At 37.8% G+C, this 19,421-nt stretch overlaps 1 protein-coding gene across 2 annotated transcripts in view; it reads right to left on the bottom strand.

Moving 5' to 3' along the window:
• Positions 1-19,421, bottom strand: part of ERICH1 (glutamate rich 1) — an 83,693-nt gene that overhangs the window by 33,140 nt on the left and 31,132 nt on the right. For both annotated transcript variants that reach the window (XM_086608346.1, XM_086608345.1), the window contains exon 3: positions 13,462-13,596. In XM_086608346.1, the coding sequence (XP_086464472.1) occupies positions 13,462-13,596 (135 nt within the window). The remainder of the gene's footprint in view (positions 1-13,461; positions 13,597-19,421) is intronic.

Below are 19,421 nucleotides of genomic sequence, written 5' to 3'. Positions count from 1 at the left end.
GAGGGCAGTAACTCAAGGCAAAAGAAATGAGATCAAGAAATTTCCCAAGTGGAGACTGAATGGAGATTGGAAGTCTACTGGAAGCTATACCAATGTGAGGCTGTAAGCCTACAAACTGCCATAAATTACAATAGCTGCTATAACAGAGTAACAATAAAAGAAATCATTGGGTAGGCTTGATTCTGACTTCCAACATGAGACAGCAGCATTTCCACAAGAACTCCATCAGCAGCGTTTTCCGTATGTTATACAAAACACTTACATAAAACTGTTTAAAAAAAAAAAGCACAACAACATAGTTACTACTACTCACATATTCTTTTACCTGCTGTCTTCATTTTCCTTATCCACTCAGCCATACTGATCGTAAGCTGACTCAACTCAGAAATAAGCTTTCTACTTGGTTTTTACAGTGTCTGGGGTACTTAAACAGCAAGGCAATATACAATAACAGAAATTCTGCAATCAAATTACTTTCCTCTTCCCCTGCCCTCTATTTTTTTTTTTTTCCCATATGAGAATTGAAAACACTGCACTAACACAAGTCTTTTAAGAGAAAGAGCAACATGAGTTTTAAGCGACAAGACGAGCCAGGGTCACATCTCATGTTTAGATTCACAAGTGTTGTCTGTCAGTGGATATTTGGGTCTTGAAAGACAGCAACATGTTGCTTTTGTTCAATACTAACAGGTTCATAGGCAACAGAAGAGTAGTGGAAGTTAAAATTTTACATGCAACCAACTATACAACTGACAGACAAAACGAAAATATCATGTACACTAAGAGTGATCAGAAACCCCTCCAAGATTTACAAAACAATCAAATCTCCTGCTTTTGTAAGTGATGAACTGAGATACAGAACCATGAAGCACTTCAGCAGCCAGAGATCAAGTTGTAAGTTTACTGACATGCCTTTCCCCTTAATCCAGCACCCTGTTGACTTCACCCTGTTCCTCCACGACGATTTAAGTACAAAAGCTCAGGTCTTCATTACATTTTCATTACAAAATAAGGAGGTGAAAGTAGTGAAGCAGCATCAGATTTCCAAAGTATTGGGTGTCAACACTGCTCAAGTGAGGCAGCAATTATAACAGTGCTGGTGTTTTGCTGGGATCTAAGGTGGTTGTTGATGCTAGCTGCCTGTTCTCTATTTCTTTTCCTTTCTGATCAGTTGCTTACTGTCACCATGACGACGGGAAGCCTGCAACACAGCTGCAGAGGGAGAAAGGGGGAGCAGCTCCAGCTGAGAGGGGAGAAGTGGCTCAGTGGGTGGGGGGCAAGAATAGAAAAATGATACAGGAAGCTAAAGGGATGCAGTCAGGAAAGAAGAGAAAATAGAAGGCCACAGTGCCTCTTGTTCAGTGAGGCTCAGCTATTACAGGAGGGGATGCTCAACCAGGAGTGTTTGTCATAACTGGAATTTAGAATAAAAGAAAAAAAAAAGCCGCAACAGCCCTAACTCACTCTCCTCCTGCTTCACATACTGCCACCTGATGAGATGAACCTACTTTAGTTGAATTATTTTCAGACTTAGGGACATGTAAATGAGATGAGATCCAGTTTTTAGACACTGATTCTATCACAGAGGAATAAGAAACAAAGAAAAGACGTAGGGCAAGAACCACCACAGAAAGCAAAGGTAACGGCCAGAGTAAATATGCCTCTTTAAAAACACACTTGCTGGTGAGCTCTTATTCTGCTAAAGCACCCATTTACCCTCTGGGTTCCAACCCAGCGTTCTCTTTATTAAAATGTAAAGGCATAAACCAAGGCTAGGAGTACATTGTTTTCTGCACTGCAAAAATACATAGGAATGAGATCTCTCTTCAGAGGTACATTTTTGTTATTCAAGTATTCACAGCTTTCACTTATAGCATCTGTAAGTGTACTTATTTACAGTTACAGAAATACAAAACAAAGATCTTCAGTAAACCATTAACATGCAACCATGGCTAAAGTAAACCATTACCAGTGTACCACATTACCATAATCTTTATTTTTTTCCTCAATACATGTTCAGCATTTACAGCCTTTTCTAACATCACACAAATTTGGACTAAAAATCTGCGGCAGAAGTCTTTGCCATTCTACTTCCAAAGACGTTTTCCAGAGTTTTGAGGTGTGGGTTTTTTTTTGTGTTGTTTGTTTGTTTAAATGGGGTGTATACCAATGTCTTAATGTTAGAAACTATCACACAAGAACGAACTACTGAAGACTTCAGTGACATTAAACAACTCCTAATCTGTACCATGGTGCATGAGTTCTGTAACAGTCCCATATGCTTGTGGATATATTGGCATTTAGAAGATGTAAATAGTTACAGACAGCAGCAGTTAGAAATTACTGCTTTCTACATTGTATATAAACCTAAGCTAGTGATTCATACTTACAGTTTAAACTGATAGCCCAGTCCTGTGTTTAAAAACCCTCAGTGGGAAGCAATGAATTTCTTGGTGAATTTACACTCACCTTCAGGAGGTTCAGACTTGTTTGTTGTGAAATGAAAGGAGGTGATCGCTCGACTCTAGCTGGCTGCTTGGCAGATCACTGAAATTGCTTATAATACTCCTACAGGATACCAGTAGTTTAGAGATGTTTTCTGAAAGTGACTGATCAAGCTACACCTACCTCAATGTAATCTGTATCATACATCATGGAGTACTGGTGGATGAGAAGCTCAATATGAGCCGGCAATGTGCTCTTGAGGCCCAGAAGGCCAACCGCATCCTGGGCTGCATCAAGAGGAGCGTGGCCAGCAGGTAGAGAGGTGATTCTCCCCTCTACTCTGCCCTTGTGAGACCTCACCTGGAGTATTGTGTCCAGTTCTGAGCCCCCAACATAAGAAGGACATGGACCATTGGAGAGGGTCCAGAGGAGGGCCACGAAGATGATAAGAGGGCTGGAGCACCTTTCCTATGAGGACAGGCTGAAAGAGTTGGGGCTGTTCAGCCTGGAGAAGAGGAGGCTCCGGGGTGACCTTATAGCGGTCTTCCAGTACCTCAAGGGGGCCTACAAGAAAGATGGGGAGAGGCTGTTCAGGAGGGCCAGTTGTGATAGGACAAGGGGTAATGGTTTTAAAATAGAGGGAGGTAGTTCAGGTTGGATATTAGGAAAAATTTTTTACCATGAGAGTGGTAGAACACTGGAACAGGTTGCCCAGAGAGGTGGTGGATGCTTCATCCCTGGAGACATTCAAGGCCAGGTTGGACGAGGCCCTGAGCAACCTGATCTAGTTGGAGATATCCCTGTTCCTTGCAGGGGGGTTGGACTAGATGACCTTTGAAGGTCCCTCCAGCCCTAACCATTCTATGATTCTATGATCATACACCAAAGAAAGACTTCCAAAAAGAAGCAATCACACTAGTCAGCTAGGTTTTACAGCACGGTATATCAGCAAGCATGTCCTTTTAAGCATACAGTTAATTCCTGGAAGTCAATATGACAAAAGTTACACTGACTAGAATTCTGGACGACTCTTAAATCAGGTGTCACTTTAAAAATGAAATCTTCTCCTGCTCAGATAGAACAGGATTTAAAGATTTTCCAAAACAATAGGAAATCAGAGCAGTTGCGTTAGTTCTCTCTTAACCTCTAAGTTTAATTCCAGTGATGCAAGTCAACCGATAACAGTGTCAACGTAAATATAAGCACTACTGGATCTGTTTGTTTGGTTTTTATTTTTTAAAAAATAAGCCTGAGATAACAAATTATTAAATACTTCATCTGAACTCTGAAAATAAAAATGCTTATTTAATCTCATTCAATTTCAGAAAGAAACCTATGGTGATTTTATCTATTTGGGATCCCATTGCATCTATCAACAAATACAAGGTCAGCAGAAAGAATATTCAAGAAGACTGGAAGTATGGAATTCTTCAGCTATAGCTGTCCAACGCCTCTACCTGCTTGTGGCACACTTTGCTGTAACTGGTTCCAAAATGTCAAGTACACTTAAGCTGAAGAAGAAACTGCCTGTAGAGGAGAAAGTTGCTTAACCTCCCAGACATTTCCCCTTCCAAGTTATTGCTTAATCTATAAACACCAGCAACATTATGGAAAGGCTTATATTAACAGCCTTAACAGAGGTGTCATTGTTGCTACAACTTGCTTTCCCAGGATGACATACACATGAGAATGCCTGAAGCTGTTGGGAGCTCAGGAAAATCTACCACTCGCAAACTGAGAGTCATACAATAATTTCTGCTAGGACGAAGCTAAATTACAGAATGCGATCACCTGCAATTTTATCATGCACAAAGGTATTGTTTTAATAATAAACCATGACATCCAAACTGGCAGAGAATTATAACCAGAACACTCAAAATTAACTAGGGAAATTCATTAACAGAAATTAAAAAAGATATAGCCTAACCATTAGAAACACAAAAGAGCCAGAACCACCATATAATCACTGCTCCTTCCTTGCTGAATTATTGAAAACCACTTTTTAAAGTAATAACTCTTTTATAAATCAGCTTTCAACCTGCAAGTCCATAATATCATTACTAGAAGAGGAAAGATCCATGCTAACAAGACTGAGAAAAGGAGGAGAGAGAAACAAACTTTACAGCAGTAGTTATAGAAACAGCTGAATGTGGGACAGGAAATCTCTCTTTTTTCCCAGCAATCTGAACATCTGCGTACCAATCACATTCACTTAATGTTATAATTTGAATATTATTTGGTGCATCTGTGTTACAAAACACTGACTATTATACTAAGTTAAGAGTTGTATTTTAGCATCTCGTTATTAGGAGATGATCATTTAGCATCTTTCATTATTCAGGCATACTTAATTAAGTCCTAAATTAGATATTTTTATCTGTAAGCATCCTTTAATACATTTCTGTTTGTTTTTTTTTTTTTTAATGGAATAAAACTGGAAAGAATTTTATTACTTTTTGTTTGCAAATGCAGAATCTTCATCCCTAAATCACCCAGTTCCCTCAACTTGTCTTGTTAAAAGCTTGAAATATACAGAACACAAGACTTAGCCACAAGACTCAGGACAGTCAATCTAGGAGCAGCTGATAGAACATACTACAAGATAAAAAAACCCCAATTGTCAATCAGGTTAACTTAGCTCTTTCTCTCAGACACCAGATTCAGAAAGGCAATGGTACGTGTGCTTAAATTCCTTAGTCTTCAGGATAAGTTGACTTCATTTCATGTTGAGTACTTTCCTGAATTGAAATCTCTTTTACTTAAAATAGGTAGTAGTAGTCACTGAGTACTGTTAAACATTTGATTTATAGTTAGTAAGTACTACACAGACAATATATTGCAACATCACTGAGAGCTGTATGCATGAATGAACTGATGCAGAGTTAAAAGCAGAAGAATTTTTTAATGCAGTATTTCTTTTAACTTTCTTCTATTGATACTCCCTCTTATTAATTTGAAAATATACTTAAAACTTTGATTTAGGGTTAGTTTCTTCAACGGTAAGGAGTTCTGGGAAATCTGTTGTAATCAGGTGCTGAAATTGCACGGTACAACTCCTAGAATGGTGAATGTAAGATATGAGTTATTAATATATAGTGAAAACAAAAATACTTACAGCTTTGGATACCCTTTTCTTGCAATACATACAGCCTATGAACTCACAGCACTGAGATTTTGAGATATGATTTGAGACAACGTAAAACCAAAACACCATCAATTTGAAAAAAGTCCAGTTCTGCAGGGACTGGCAACTAATTGACTTCTGCATCAATGATTAACATTAAAATTACTGTTGGTATAAAAAAAGCAATGAGAACAGGAAAGTTATGTTTAAGTAGTACTTGGTAACCTGGTTCTAAAAAAACCATCACAAACAAAAAACAACAAACAAAACAAAACCAACCCTAAACCACAAATTTTAAACATGGTCAGACACAGCTGCTTATCAGAAAACATTTGACAAGAGACTGACTTTTAGCAATGGCCAAAGTATCAATGTATCAACAGGAGTTCTTGTTGGAATGCTGTGGCAGAAAAAAAGTTGATGTAATTTTTTAACACACACAAAAAACAAGTAGTGAGTAGAAACACAGACATTATTTTATTTCAACGCATGGCCTTGTTGGAGCCACAAATACTACATGCAGTACTGGAATTTATATTTTTAAAAGGATGCTGTGAAAAAGAGAGATACATAAAAGAGCTACAAAAGTGACTCGAAGACTGAAGTGAATATCTTAGAGCAATAACAAGGTAATTCGTTTATCAAATCAAAAGATTGATGGTGACTTGATTACTGTGCTGCTTTGTGGAAGAAAATACTGTTTAATAAATGGCTCTTTACTCAAATGGAGGAAGGCAGAAAAAAGCAATTTTCAAATTGCCTTTTTTTTAAAAAAAAAAAAATACTGAGGCCAGTTAACCATTATAACAAATTACCAGAAAGTAAGGAGCCTCTGTGACATCTTTGAAATGTGCACGGTATTTTTTTTTTTGCAAACACAAACTGCTGAGCTCAATATGGGATAAGACCTCTCTAACAGGTACAGAAAATTGAATTACATGGTCTAATGATCTCTCTGGTCTGAGGACTCCATAATGTTCGAGTTTCTGCTGGTGCTACCTACTAGTAAAAAAAGTTTGCTATTGGCCTTAGGTGCTTAAAACATATTATTCCCTTGGTGTGCTATCAGTTCTGTAATGTATCACATTCCCAATCACCTGCCAAGAATGTAAGTAGTCAACACATGATTCATACTAGCGTCTCCTTAACATAGGCTTTTGCATTATTAAGTCGTCCTAAAATGGCTTCCTTAAACTTTAAGTGAATCAAAAGACACTACGGGCAGGTCTAAGACTACCTGATTATACCTTTACCAAATTATCTTTTGCTGATCAGTAGGCCCAAACATTTTTGCCAGCAGAACCAAACTCCAGAAATACAGTAGTGTTTTAGGTCTGCTAAGGACCCCTCCTCAATGTCACTATCCTTCACTGACATAACTAATAATTTCCTGGGATTTCATCTGAGTAACTTGATTTACTCGTATGTAAGTGAAAGAGATCTCTAAATTCATTCCCTCCTCTTGAACCTCTTGCTGCGGCAGTAGCGATTCTTTCCAGTCCTGCCCTTTCTGACAAAAACAAATAAAAAACGCAAAAGTCCAAAGGCAGCTGCGTTAACAACCGGCTTGTACACATGCCATGTATGACTGCACTGCCTCAGGCCAACACACAGATTTCATGAGGCGAGGAAGTGCCCCACAGAAGTGCCACCTTCCGCGTTATTTCAGACTTGACAGCTGCCAAAAGGTGGAAAAAAAATGGGTTGCTTCCTTCTATTTCTCTAACTTGACGACTTCCCAGCATGAGAACGGAGCATGTAAACTGGAGACTCTTCCTCCTAGCTAACACTCCACCTTATAATGTTCCCATTAGGAGGCAGGACAAAGCACAGTCAGGTCTTGCTCCTTTTGTCTATATAAAGGGTTTCGGCAAAACCAGGTAGGTTTTTATCAAGATAGTAACAGCAGGATATCATCAGATGAATACCGCATTGCTGTTCAAAAAATAGGAGGGAAAAAATGAGTGAGACTTGTCAAAAAAAACCCCAAAAACCAACAAAAGAAGGGCTTATGAAATTAAAAGTAAGAAGTTACCCTAGAACACTTCTTTTTGGATTCTCTTTATCTATTGTTCCAGGTGCCCTCAACTACTACATACTCCTCAACTCCCACATGCACAGTCTTATTTTCCAGTCTCGGGTCAGGAATTCACTCCACCATGAGTCTAAGAAACACCAAATACCACTTCGGGACGCTACATAAAAATATGGATTTAATATTAAAGCACTTCAGAGAGAAATTATAATCCAACACACTGTTTTGTGCACAAAAAAATAATGTGTCATATTCTATTATCATAGCATATTGGAGTATTCTTAGAAGAAACATTGCTGGACAAATAAAATAAAACTTTATCTTTTAGAAGGAATAAGGTTACATTTTTAGCATTAATATTTTAATGCATGAGATAGTATTTCCTATTGTTTCACTCATCTTAAAGAAGCAAGAACTCCACAATTTGACTGAAATTAAAACCCCAGAAAAATCAAAACTAAGCTACTGCTTCCTAGTAAGTTAACGAACACACAATTAATACAAGTTTCATGGATTGTCCTTTCATATAAGACACCTTTTTAAACATGGTCTATCTCACAAGTGACTACTCTTGAAGAATATTTCTCAATAAATAGATAATAAAAATAAATTAATTTTCATCTCAGACTTAAGAGCTTTAAGCTATGAAGATAATGAGTTTATGATGAGAATTTGATGGATGAATTATCTGTAGGTTGAACATTACACATTTTTAATGTACTTGTCAAAAGTATAAATTCTATTGCTAAAATAGGGTTAACAGTGCATTAACATGCACCAAGTCAATACAAAAATCACGTGAAAAAGAAAAGAAATTTTCTGCATTATTTCTTCCCTTGAATGTCTAATTCCTGTTACTCAATTCAGCCGACAGAAAGCTGACCTGATGTCCTGGTTTCAGTTGAAATAAAGTTAATTTTCTTCCTAGTAGCTGGTATAGTCCGTATTTTGGATTTAGTAGGAGAATAATCTTGTTAACGCACTGGTGTTTTGTTGCTAAGTAGTGCTTATACTAAATCAAGGACTTCTCGGTTTCACATGCTCTTCCACTGAGGAGATGCTCAAGAAAGAGGAGGGAGCACAGGCAGGACAGCTGACCCAGACTGCCCTAAGGGATATTCCACACCGTATGACATCATGCTCAGTATATAATAGAGGGAAAGTTAGCCAAGGGCTGCTGCTTGGGAACTAGCTGGGCATCAGTCAGTGGGTGGCGAGCAATTGCATTGTGCATCACTTCTTTGGTATATTATCATAGAATCATAGAATGGTTAGGGCTGGAAGGGACCTTCAAAGGTCATCTAGTCCAACCGCCCTGCAAGGAACAGGGATATCCCAACTAGATCAGGTTGCTCAGGGCCTCGTCCAACCTGGCGTTGAAAAATTATTATTTCTTTTATTATTATAATAATTATAATAATTCTTTTATTATTATTTTCTCTTCCTTTTCAGTCCTATCAAGTGCCTTTATCAAATTTTACTTCCCCCCCCAATTTTCTCCCCTATCCCACTGCAGGAAGAGTGAGTGAATGGCTGTGTGGTGTTTAGCTGTTGTGTTAAACCACAACACCTAACCACACCATCAGAGTAACTCAATTCCTCCAAAACAGACAAGGGAATTTTTAAAAATTAGACATCTAAGTCTAACCTATTATTCTTAGAATGTTGGATAAATTTAATTTTCCTTATTTTCTTGAAAGACAAGACAGTCTTAGGATTTTTTTTTCTTCTCATTACTACATGTTCATCAATCACCTGCTTACATGAAAAACAAACCAAAAAAACCAAACCTGAAAGAGCAGCTTTATTCCACGTACATCTGGGAAACATATAAGAGGAAGGAAGCCAAGCCCACAAAACTTTAAATCCCAATTAAAACTTTAAATCCCAATTTACTAGCAGCCTTCCAGTACTTAAAGGGGGCCTACAGGAAAGCTGGAGAGGGATTTTTTACAAGGGCATGTAGTGATAGGACAAGGGCAATGGATTTAAACTGAAAGAGGGAGATTTAGATTAGATATAAGGAAGAAGTTTTCCACTCAGAGGGTGGTGAGGCACTGGAACAGGTTGCCCAAAGAAGTTGTGGATGCCTCATCCCTGGAAGTGTTCAAGGCCAGGTTGGATGAGGCTTTGGGCAACCTGGTGTAGTTGAGGGCTTCCCTGCCCATGGCAGAGGGGTCGGAACTAGATGATCTTTGAGGTCCCTTCCAACTCTAACCATTCTATGATTCAATGCCATTAGTCATTTATGCATGCATCACAAGGTGACTGTGTATTGTTAAGAGCATAACTGGTCACAATGTATTTGACACAACAGAGAAAGTATTTAAAAGTATTTGAAAACTTATTTGAAGTGCTAAAAGCAACATGCAGAGACAGATGGAGAAAGACATATTGAAATATTCATCTCTGTTTGGTGGTTTGTTCCCTCCCTCTCATAAGGGAGGGAACAAAGATTCATTTCATTCTGACAATATCAACCATAATGTAACTACTAGTTTAAAGAAGAATAATAATGGACAAACCTAGACATATTTTAGAGCTGACAAGAAATTATTTTAGTTTATAATTGTAATTAACTTTAACTTTTAAATAACTTCTTAAACATAGCTCATGTCTAAATTCACATTCTAGCAACTGAATATTCATTCTTCCACAGATGAATTTAGCGCAATGAAATATCAGTCACAGCATCTCTACTCCTCGTGACAATCTTTTATATTAATTAAAATATGGATTTTGTTTTCTTAATTTATTGAAAAGGCCTAATAAACCACACTGATATGTAATTAAATTACAACTGAAAAATTTTAATCCCCAAATATGGTCAGATTATTTTCATGACAGACATGAAAAACAATGAAATTATTTTCTGAGTCAGGTTTCTGTTTGTTTGAATTTCCACAGAATTTATTTCCCTTACTTCTAGTACCAAAGACTAGAAAAGGCTAGTAAAGCAGCCTTTTGTTACCATCATATATAAATGCTCCATTTTTGAGGAAACACAGGAGAAGATGGTCTGTTACCCTTCAAAATATATCATATAGACAGCATTATGAGGAAAACTATGCAAACACTTCATCTGCAATTCCGCCTTATGGAGCTAGTTCTTTGGGAATACCTAAGGCACTTCTAAACAAGTTTATTTTACATATATAGAACAAATTTATTTTATGTATATATGTCATGTTCATATATACAAACAGGCTTCCTCTTTTCTTTCCCAGTGTCCAAGGGTCTCATTGGAGCTTTCCTTTTACTTTCAAAAAAACATCTAAACAAAGGATATACAACTAAATCTAGGTGAGCAAACTAAGAGATACATGGTGTGATTGTCTAAACTGTTTTTGTATTTTATGAGCGCTGTCTGAAATCACAGCCTTCATCATGCAATAGGTTTTATGTATATGCTTAAATTAATATTATTAAAGACACACACGAGTAAAGTTAACCAAGTCCCTCGGCCTTGCAGGACAAGCACAGATCTCTAATTCTGCAATCCATATTTAGACAGAACAAATAATATGAGCCTTAAACAGCAGTAAGAAAGATCTAGCATTAAAGGGTAGTGAAACACCAGAGCAAATAGAAAAGGGCATGTAAGAAAAATCTCCCTATGGGGAGGTTTTTAAGAACAAATTAGGCAGATACGGAGCAAGAATGATATTTATAGTCAAGTCTACCTTGCAAAGAGAACATAGATTAAAAAACTCCAAAGATCACTTCAAATTTAATTTTTCTTGGTTTCATGATAAACTGTAAAGCCAAATAACAAACTAATTGAAAAATAAGTCTTCCAAAATTCCAGATGCATTTGTTACCTGTTGAAAAAGGGGCCGAAGTCTAAAACTTACTCTTCCTGAACACTGAGACTGGGATCAGCTACAAGAGATCACCATCCAACAGTCAATACTGTCACTAAGCAACACCAGACACTGCTTATCGCTACTGTGGTTGAGTATGTTTGTTTTGAAATAATAGTGGAAAAGATTAAATCTGAAAAATGAGCAAGTAAAGTCACTGCTCAATAATCTGTCCCTTGTAAAATTAGACAAATATTTACATGACTCTGAAAAGAGACAATGTAACACAGTCCTAAGTTCTATTCTACTTTACTGCTATGAAATACATCAACCTCTAATATGCACCACATACTGATTTATTCATAGATTTTAAACAGAAGCCGAGAAAATTTGTCACAAAAGTTCGGCGCTGATACCTTAACAAGGATATATCTCAGCTGCAGCAGTGTTCAGAGGCCTGCATTCTAATGTGTTATTTACAAGTCACTTAAGACCTGTATAAAAGTGAACGTTATAATACTTGGTATGTCGAGACCTATAAGACTTCATTTAGTCTTATTAGGAAACCATTATTAGCAAAATACAGAAAGGGAGGGTCCTCTAATATCTGAAAGGAGATCACATCAAAGGATAAACAGAGATTATATGGCATGGAGGGAGAGAAAAGGTGCTTCAATATTAGAATAGTAGCTTGAATCTGACATGCTAGGAAATAGAAATCCAATGAATTGTCCAAAGCAACTGTATAACTAAACAAATCAAAGGATAGTCTAGACATAGATTCTGGATTCTGAACATGAATCCTATCTAACAAAGGGAAAAGCACAACCTGGAAGCTGTGCATTAGAACACCTTCCTATGCATACTCCCAACAGTATCCAAGATCTACTGTTATGTTACTTTGATAAAGTTGCTTCTTCCCCAAACCAAAAAGGTCTTTAAACCACTTCACATCAAGAAAAAACATTCTTGATGTACCGCTGGTCATGCTTTACTTCGCTGTAGCCTCTTGGACTACTTTGATGGTTTTACTTGTATTCATATTCTGAACGGAGCTCAGAATAGAGTGCAGACGGAACTTTCAAGCCAAAAGTTCACCCCTGTGGGTACTGTTTTCAAAGACAAGGAGCATTTGCCTTTCTTTATCTGCAGGTTGTATCTCAGGTTTTCCTTGAATTTAGGCAGTCTCTAGGCTAAAAGAGATAAAGTAGTTTAATAAACACTGCTTGTCAAATTTTACTTCAGCAGGCTCATCTGGCTATTTTCTTTGCTGTAGACTGCCCCTAGCAGCAAATGACAGTGATACACAATTTTGGACAAACATACATCCACAGGAACACAGCAATTGAAAAAACTAAAAGCATTTGTCTCATCTAAGCTTAGGACTTCTTTCTAAGACCGAATCAATTTAATTCTGACAATATCATTCAGAAAACCATGTTTTTAAATGAGGTCAACTGAGAGTCCTCTTCTTTACAGATTCTGTGCTGCTTCTATTGTATCCTTTGACAACACTAAATATTGGTTCTGAAGCTACCTGGTTACAGTTTCTCATCAGAAAGCCTCTCAACACTCAAGGATTGGTATCTCACCCAACTCCAATCAGGTGAATGCCTGCTCTAATTGGGAGAGCTATATTTGAAAGGCCATTAAGTCTTTGTCCGTTTCCTCAGAACATCAGGAGTAAGCCTTATTAAAAGTTTTATCTAACATTTACTCCTAAAAGTAATATGACTGTAAGCAGACATAACATGAATGTACATGTGGCATTTGAGTGGGAGGAGCTGAAGACTTTATCTTTAGTTACACTTTATGTAACTTCAGTGGCACTGCACGGCTACACCCAAATGTTGAATCTGGTCTTCAACCTCTTAACAATGGAAACGAACCCATAAGGATGTACATCCTCATTTTGCTTATGTTGCAAAACAGTGACACCCACTGGCAGCAACAGTTTAAATACTTAATTGTTCCACTTTGGATCTACTTGGTAAGATTGCTAAGAAGTTTCTCTTGAGAAAAAATTCATCATAGTAATAATCATACAAACTTACCTGTTGAGTCAGCACTACTGTCAGAGTTTTCAGAAACTGAAATACTAACAGTGTCTGGAGTAGCTGCAACATAACCCTCTGGAGGAAGACTCACTGTGTACATTCTCCTTGGAGACAAAATTGTGTTGTCACTACCTACAAAACAGAAAAAAACAAAGTGTCTGACTATTGATCTCAGCATAGATTTTCTGAAGCGTTTTCCCAATTACAGCAATGATAGCAAGTGGTCTCAAAAATCCTTACAGAGGAAAAAGAAGTGAAAGAATGTGTGAAACACTGAAATTACCCTATGATCAACAAAATTGCACTGAATTTCATAGCAGCTACAAAAAAAATACTCCACCAGTTAGTTCTTTCCACCAGAAACACTTCCCATGCACCCCACCCCGTGTCAAACAACTCATCTGCCCTAACTTCAGAAGAAGCTTCCACTTACAGTGATATTTGAAGAGACACTCCACACATTTTTCCCCATTTGGAATGAGCAGATGCTATTTCTTTAAGAACTGTTTCATAGAAGACGGATGGAGAGAGACAAGCTGACAGAAGCAATAGAAAAAGAATCACAGAACTGTGGTTTGTCCATTTGCAGACCTTCTAAACATAGCTTATGCTGTTCTGAAAAGTGGAAAGATAAAGGGAGTTTGAAAGTCACACTTGACTAAGCCTCAGCAGTGCCTGCCCAAGAGGGCTCATCTCCTCATCTTTTCTCTGCTTCTTTCTAAGGGCAGGAAGAGTGCCACGGGTCAGCTTTCCAACTATTTCATTGTTTAGGAAACTATTTGTGATGACGACAGGAGACTGGTTTTGTAGAATTACTTTCCCCTTTAAAAAGTTTTTACTATTTTTGCTAGAAGACCCCAGACGATTTGCTACCAAGTTGCAGCTACAGTTGGATTAATACCTAAACATTTAAAATGCAGTTGTGTCTGACAGAAATAATTCTTCTTGGGGATCTGTGTTTCTAATATGTAATTTAACTATACACATTGTATGTAAATATGTAATTTAAGTATACACTGACATTTCTCAGATACCACACTTCAAAGAGTTCAGCATGACTGCTTGTCTTAGATATCTACGATAAAGTACATTTCAGAACATTCAAGGTACTTCTGAAAAGCTACATCACAGTTTTCATCATCAGGATGTAAAAATTTTGTTTCGAGAACATGTTAGAAAGCTATTGTTTTTTCTTGAACAAGCCAGAAAATTTCAAATTGATATCGATGATGCTTACTTCAAAGGATAATAAAGAAAAGGAATAAATAACACAGAAAGATGAAGAGAAATTATGTGATTTGGAAAAAGATCCACTAAAAATTAATTTGGAATAATTCTTCAACAGATCCTTTCTATGAAGATGATGCCAAATGACTGAACTGGCAGTACTTGCATTGATTTTTTTTCTTCCCTATCCAAGTTGATAAATGATGAAGTGCTAATTGGTGATAGCTTTAAATTACAAGGATGTAGAAATGTTTCTTGAGTTACTCCCTTCTGAACAACTTCAAGTTTCCCCTTTTTTCCCTTTGTATTTAGGTTTTTGTAAAACAAAGATGAACACAAAAACATTAAACTCAATTTGCAGCAGTTCTGACTAACTCACACCCTTTAATCATAAAAGGAATACATACTGGGATATTAACTTCCTGGGATGAAACAGTTAGTCCCTCAAATTTTTTATGTGTATCTGTAACATCTAATCTTAAAAAGAACAGTAACAACTTTTACTATGTAAATAAGTGACGACTCAATTTTTTAAGTTGACTTGTTTAAATGAGTCTCCAAATTACATATTTGTTCACCCTATACATCTTCAAATAGTTCACAAGCCATAAGCCAAGCATCAGTCTTCGTTAATCCTGTGCAAGCATGTCAAACCAAACTGCTACCATACCACACACAAAAAAAAGCATACACAGAGCTGTGTATCTCAGTGAATCAACAAATCAAGCCATTAAGTCTGGATTTTTCCACCCTACGGCCATAGTCTCCTTAGGCTAAGAGATGGGTTGGTTATAAAGTCATAAACTTTGCTGCCAAGCAAATGGCTAAGCTTACAAAAACGTGACATAAAAAGGGTTTTTTGACTAACAAAAGTAATTGGATACTGGAGATGTTCAAGAACGCTCTTCTTTCTACTAGATAGAGCTCATGAATCCTATTTCTGAAGTTTTATTTTATCAAAAAAACCCACCCAAAACATCTAAAGGATGTTTACAAAACTGCAAAAACCCAAGTATTACTCTTAAAGGCAAACTAAGAATACAGAATAAATATTTGAATCAAGTTGTCTCCTGTTCACATTCTTCTCCACAACATTCCCCACACAAAGAGCTCCTTTACATGTAAATCAACCTTGTGCTCGGAGTAGGGAAGTGCATCTAAACTACACAGTTACCAAGGTTACACCGGCAAGTACGTCAGTAGCTCGGCTAGCTATGTTCTCTCTTGCTATCCTACTACAAACAAGCATCGGACATTTTAAGAAGGAGCTGAAGGTAAAGCTTCCAGCCATGTAAAATTGCTAACTGCCCGGTCTGCCATCATCTCAGGTAGACACAGTATTTTATTTTAAGGCTATTTTTCCATATCCTTAAACTTTCCCTGCCTGCAGCTCAGAATGGTGGTACATAACACTAGCATGGCTTCCAGATCACCTGAACACAAAGCACGCTTGGGCACATCTCAAACATAGACATGGCCAGAACACATGTTCATGTAATCTTGGTCCTTTGCTTGCTGGTAAGACTGATTAAGCCCTGGGCACAGGCTGAACCACTTCTAGTTTCTGGGGTGGGTTGACCCTGGCTAGCAGCCAAACTCCCCACCAGATGCTCGCTCACTCCTCCCTCAGCAGGACAAGGATAGGTGGGGGAAAAAAACAGGAAGAACTGTAATGAGAAAGCTCATGGGTCAAAGACAGGGAAGATCACCTACCAACTACTGCTGCAGGCAAAAGAGACTCAACTTGGGAAAATTAACTTAATTTACTGCTAATTACTTCTAACATATATATATATATATCATATATATATATTCCCAATACTCAGGTACTGGGAAACAGAAACAAAATAAAAAGAAGCAAAGATTAAAACACTTAGGAAAATCACCTTTCCTCCTCAGCTCATATTCACTCCAAGCTTCTCTCCTCCTCACTTACTATTGCTGCAGGTTACTCAGTCCCTTCAGCGAGGCAACAAGCAGTGTGTGGTGGTGGTGGGCGTTTACAGTCAGTATATAAAGATTTCTCTCTGCTGCTCCTTCATTCTCCATTTTCCCCTATGTCAGTGGGGGTTCTCTGTGGGCTGCAGTCCTTCAGGAACATTTGCGCAACCACAGAGCACCTCCTCCTCCGACCCTGGTGTTCCCACTGTTGTTTGTCACTCCTATCTTGGGAGTGTTCTCTCCTTTTTACAACGTCTTATCACAGAGGTGCCACCATCTTGGCTGTTGGGCTCCGCTGTGCCCTGCGGTGGGTCGGATGGAGCCCGCTGAGTCCAGCACAGGGCAGCCCCAGCTTCTCCTCACAAAGGCCACCCCTGCAGCCCCCGCTCGCCCACACCTGGGCACCTGCACCCAGTATAGTCTTGATCTTAGAGGAAAAATTTTCTTTCCTATGAAGCGCATCCCTGTACCTTGGAAAGCTTTAGTAACCTACTGCTGTGTTCCCACAGGACAAGACTTTTGGAGCAAATAGAGGACCCAAGTCCAGAGGTCAGCTAGAACCTCTCGTAGCCTCCCCCAACAACCATCAAGTTAGCCCAGTCTGACCAAGACTGATCTTTTCCACAAAATTAGCCCTTGGAAACACCAGTCTATCAATTCTCCAGATGGAAGAAAAGTGTTAATCCCCAAAACCAGGTCTTTACAGAAAAGCACAGGAGAGAAGGATTGATGTTGGATCAAATCCAAGGTCTGATGAGTTCAGTGTCACACCTTCTACAAAAGTCAATATTCTTAGTAAGCACTTACTGTGTCGTGTTACAACAGACAGGATCTGGACAAAAATAAGGCTTGAAGAAGGTCTGTTACCTTCTTTAAAAAGTTTGTAATACAGTATGTTTTACTTATTATGTAAGCTAGAATAAATACGACCATGTTCTAGCTATTTCTCATTTTTATCACATATAACTCAGATTAAGACTACAACCTGAAAACTATGACAATTCTCAACACATATATACAACTCCTATTTATCTCTACACAATACAGAAGCACTTGCGCTGACTAGCAAGCCAAGCGCCTTTAAAGACAGTGCACGTGCAAATCCTGGGCAAGAGAGTTCTGGCCCCTCCAAAAAATCTTCATAAATTGAAGTGTAGCAAAGGTGATGTCAGTGACTAACTGTAGAACGTACACACCTTCAGGGTCCTGCTGAGCTGTTGTGCTGAAAAACAGGTACTTTTCCAGTTGATCAATGTGAAGACATCGAATTGTCCTTCATCAGCATGAACATTGTAAAACAAGTCTGATGATCCTAAATACCCCCTTGTCCCCCAGCGTATACACATTTTTGTTCAGATGATACTCGAGCTCCTGAACATCAAGCTATATTTACTTTAGTCTGTCACAGTAAGATATGTGAGAGTAACTTCAGGGACGTGAGGTGTTATATTGTGTACAATCCCCTGTTCACAGGTTCACTTTGACAGGATTGTTTTCCAGTCTCAAGTCGAAACACACACTACAGCACTTTCTGCAAAGGCAGAACCTTTTAGCTCAAGTAATCTTCTGTGCAATCGAAAAGTACCATCGTTTTTCTTGGAGCGCTGCATAATTCCTGCTGCTTGATCTCAGTCTTCAGCAGGATTCTCCCTCAATACTAGAGAGGTCATACTGGGTAGAGAGAAAAACCATGATGATGATAAGCAACTGAGCAAAGAACGGGCAGTCACTTGTTTTGTTTTACTCAAATGATAACCATCAACAATAATGGACATGCTGTTCTACTTTGCTGGGTGATTCGAGTAGTTGATGAATTATTTCTATACAAATTCACTACTGCGGGTAGGAACTCGCATTCCAAAATTACGGAACTCCCTTATGGAGAACTAATAAAAATTCGTTATAGTTTGTTTTAACATCTCTAGTGTCAAAAATCTTACTAATTTAACTAATAGAAAAATTTCTCTCATCTGCAAATATTAGTGCCCAATCCATCCCCCTTATTATCTGTACTTTTAGTGTCCAATTCATCCTCCTTATTATCTGTACTTTATTGGAATAATCAAGGAGAGACACTCAATTCAGTTTTTGGCTGAAGAAGATACACTCCTCCCAAAGATTATTAATTTCTTTCTAAATAAAAAAAGTTTAAAGAATTTTTTAACATCTAATTATCTCATGTTACATTACTTGCTAGTCACATATTGGCACCAATACTTGTAACAGAACACTGAAAAAGTATTTTCTTCTGCAATTCACTTCAGCTTTAAAATTTTGAAGTTGTCTGTTTTGAATGACAAATTTCCCTGCTCATCAGGTAAAACTTCAAAGAGTATAGTTCTATTTCAAATTGCACAAACACATAGATTCAAACAATGACTTAACGAAAGAAAAACAATAATTAGATAATTAAACAGATCCATGTTGTCTTCTGGCTCAGAAAATTCTCAAGTAGCAAACTGTTGGAGAACACCATGGGGAAGTACTACAATATAGCCATTTTATTCCACTACTCTGTTTGACAATACTACTGGTCACTAGATACTACTGTAGAGAGTAGTACTGAGATTTTTGGCTTGACCTTAATGTCTTACTTTATTTGGTTATCTTTAAACAGAAAAAAATCCACTATGCTTTGATGTTCAAGAAATGGCATGTTTTCACTGCATTCATAGACTTTTTTTTTTTGTAGAAGCCTAGCCATATTTCAGAAGGCTGCTCCCAGTTCTTAAGGCGCACACCATTTGTGTCTGGTAGTATGTTGTCATTGAAGTCAGTTCATTCCAACC

The sequence above is a fragment of the Tauraco erythrolophus genome, chromosome 2 (assembly GCF_009769465.1).
Source record: "Tauraco erythrolophus isolate bTauEry1 chromosome 2, bTauEry1.pri, whole genome shotgun sequence".
Lineage (NCBI taxonomy): Eukaryota > Metazoa > Chordata > Aves > Musophagiformes > Musophagidae > Tauraco > Tauraco erythrolophus.
Note: the sequence above shows the minus strand (reverse complement) of the source record. Positions and strands in the feature narration are given on the sequence as shown.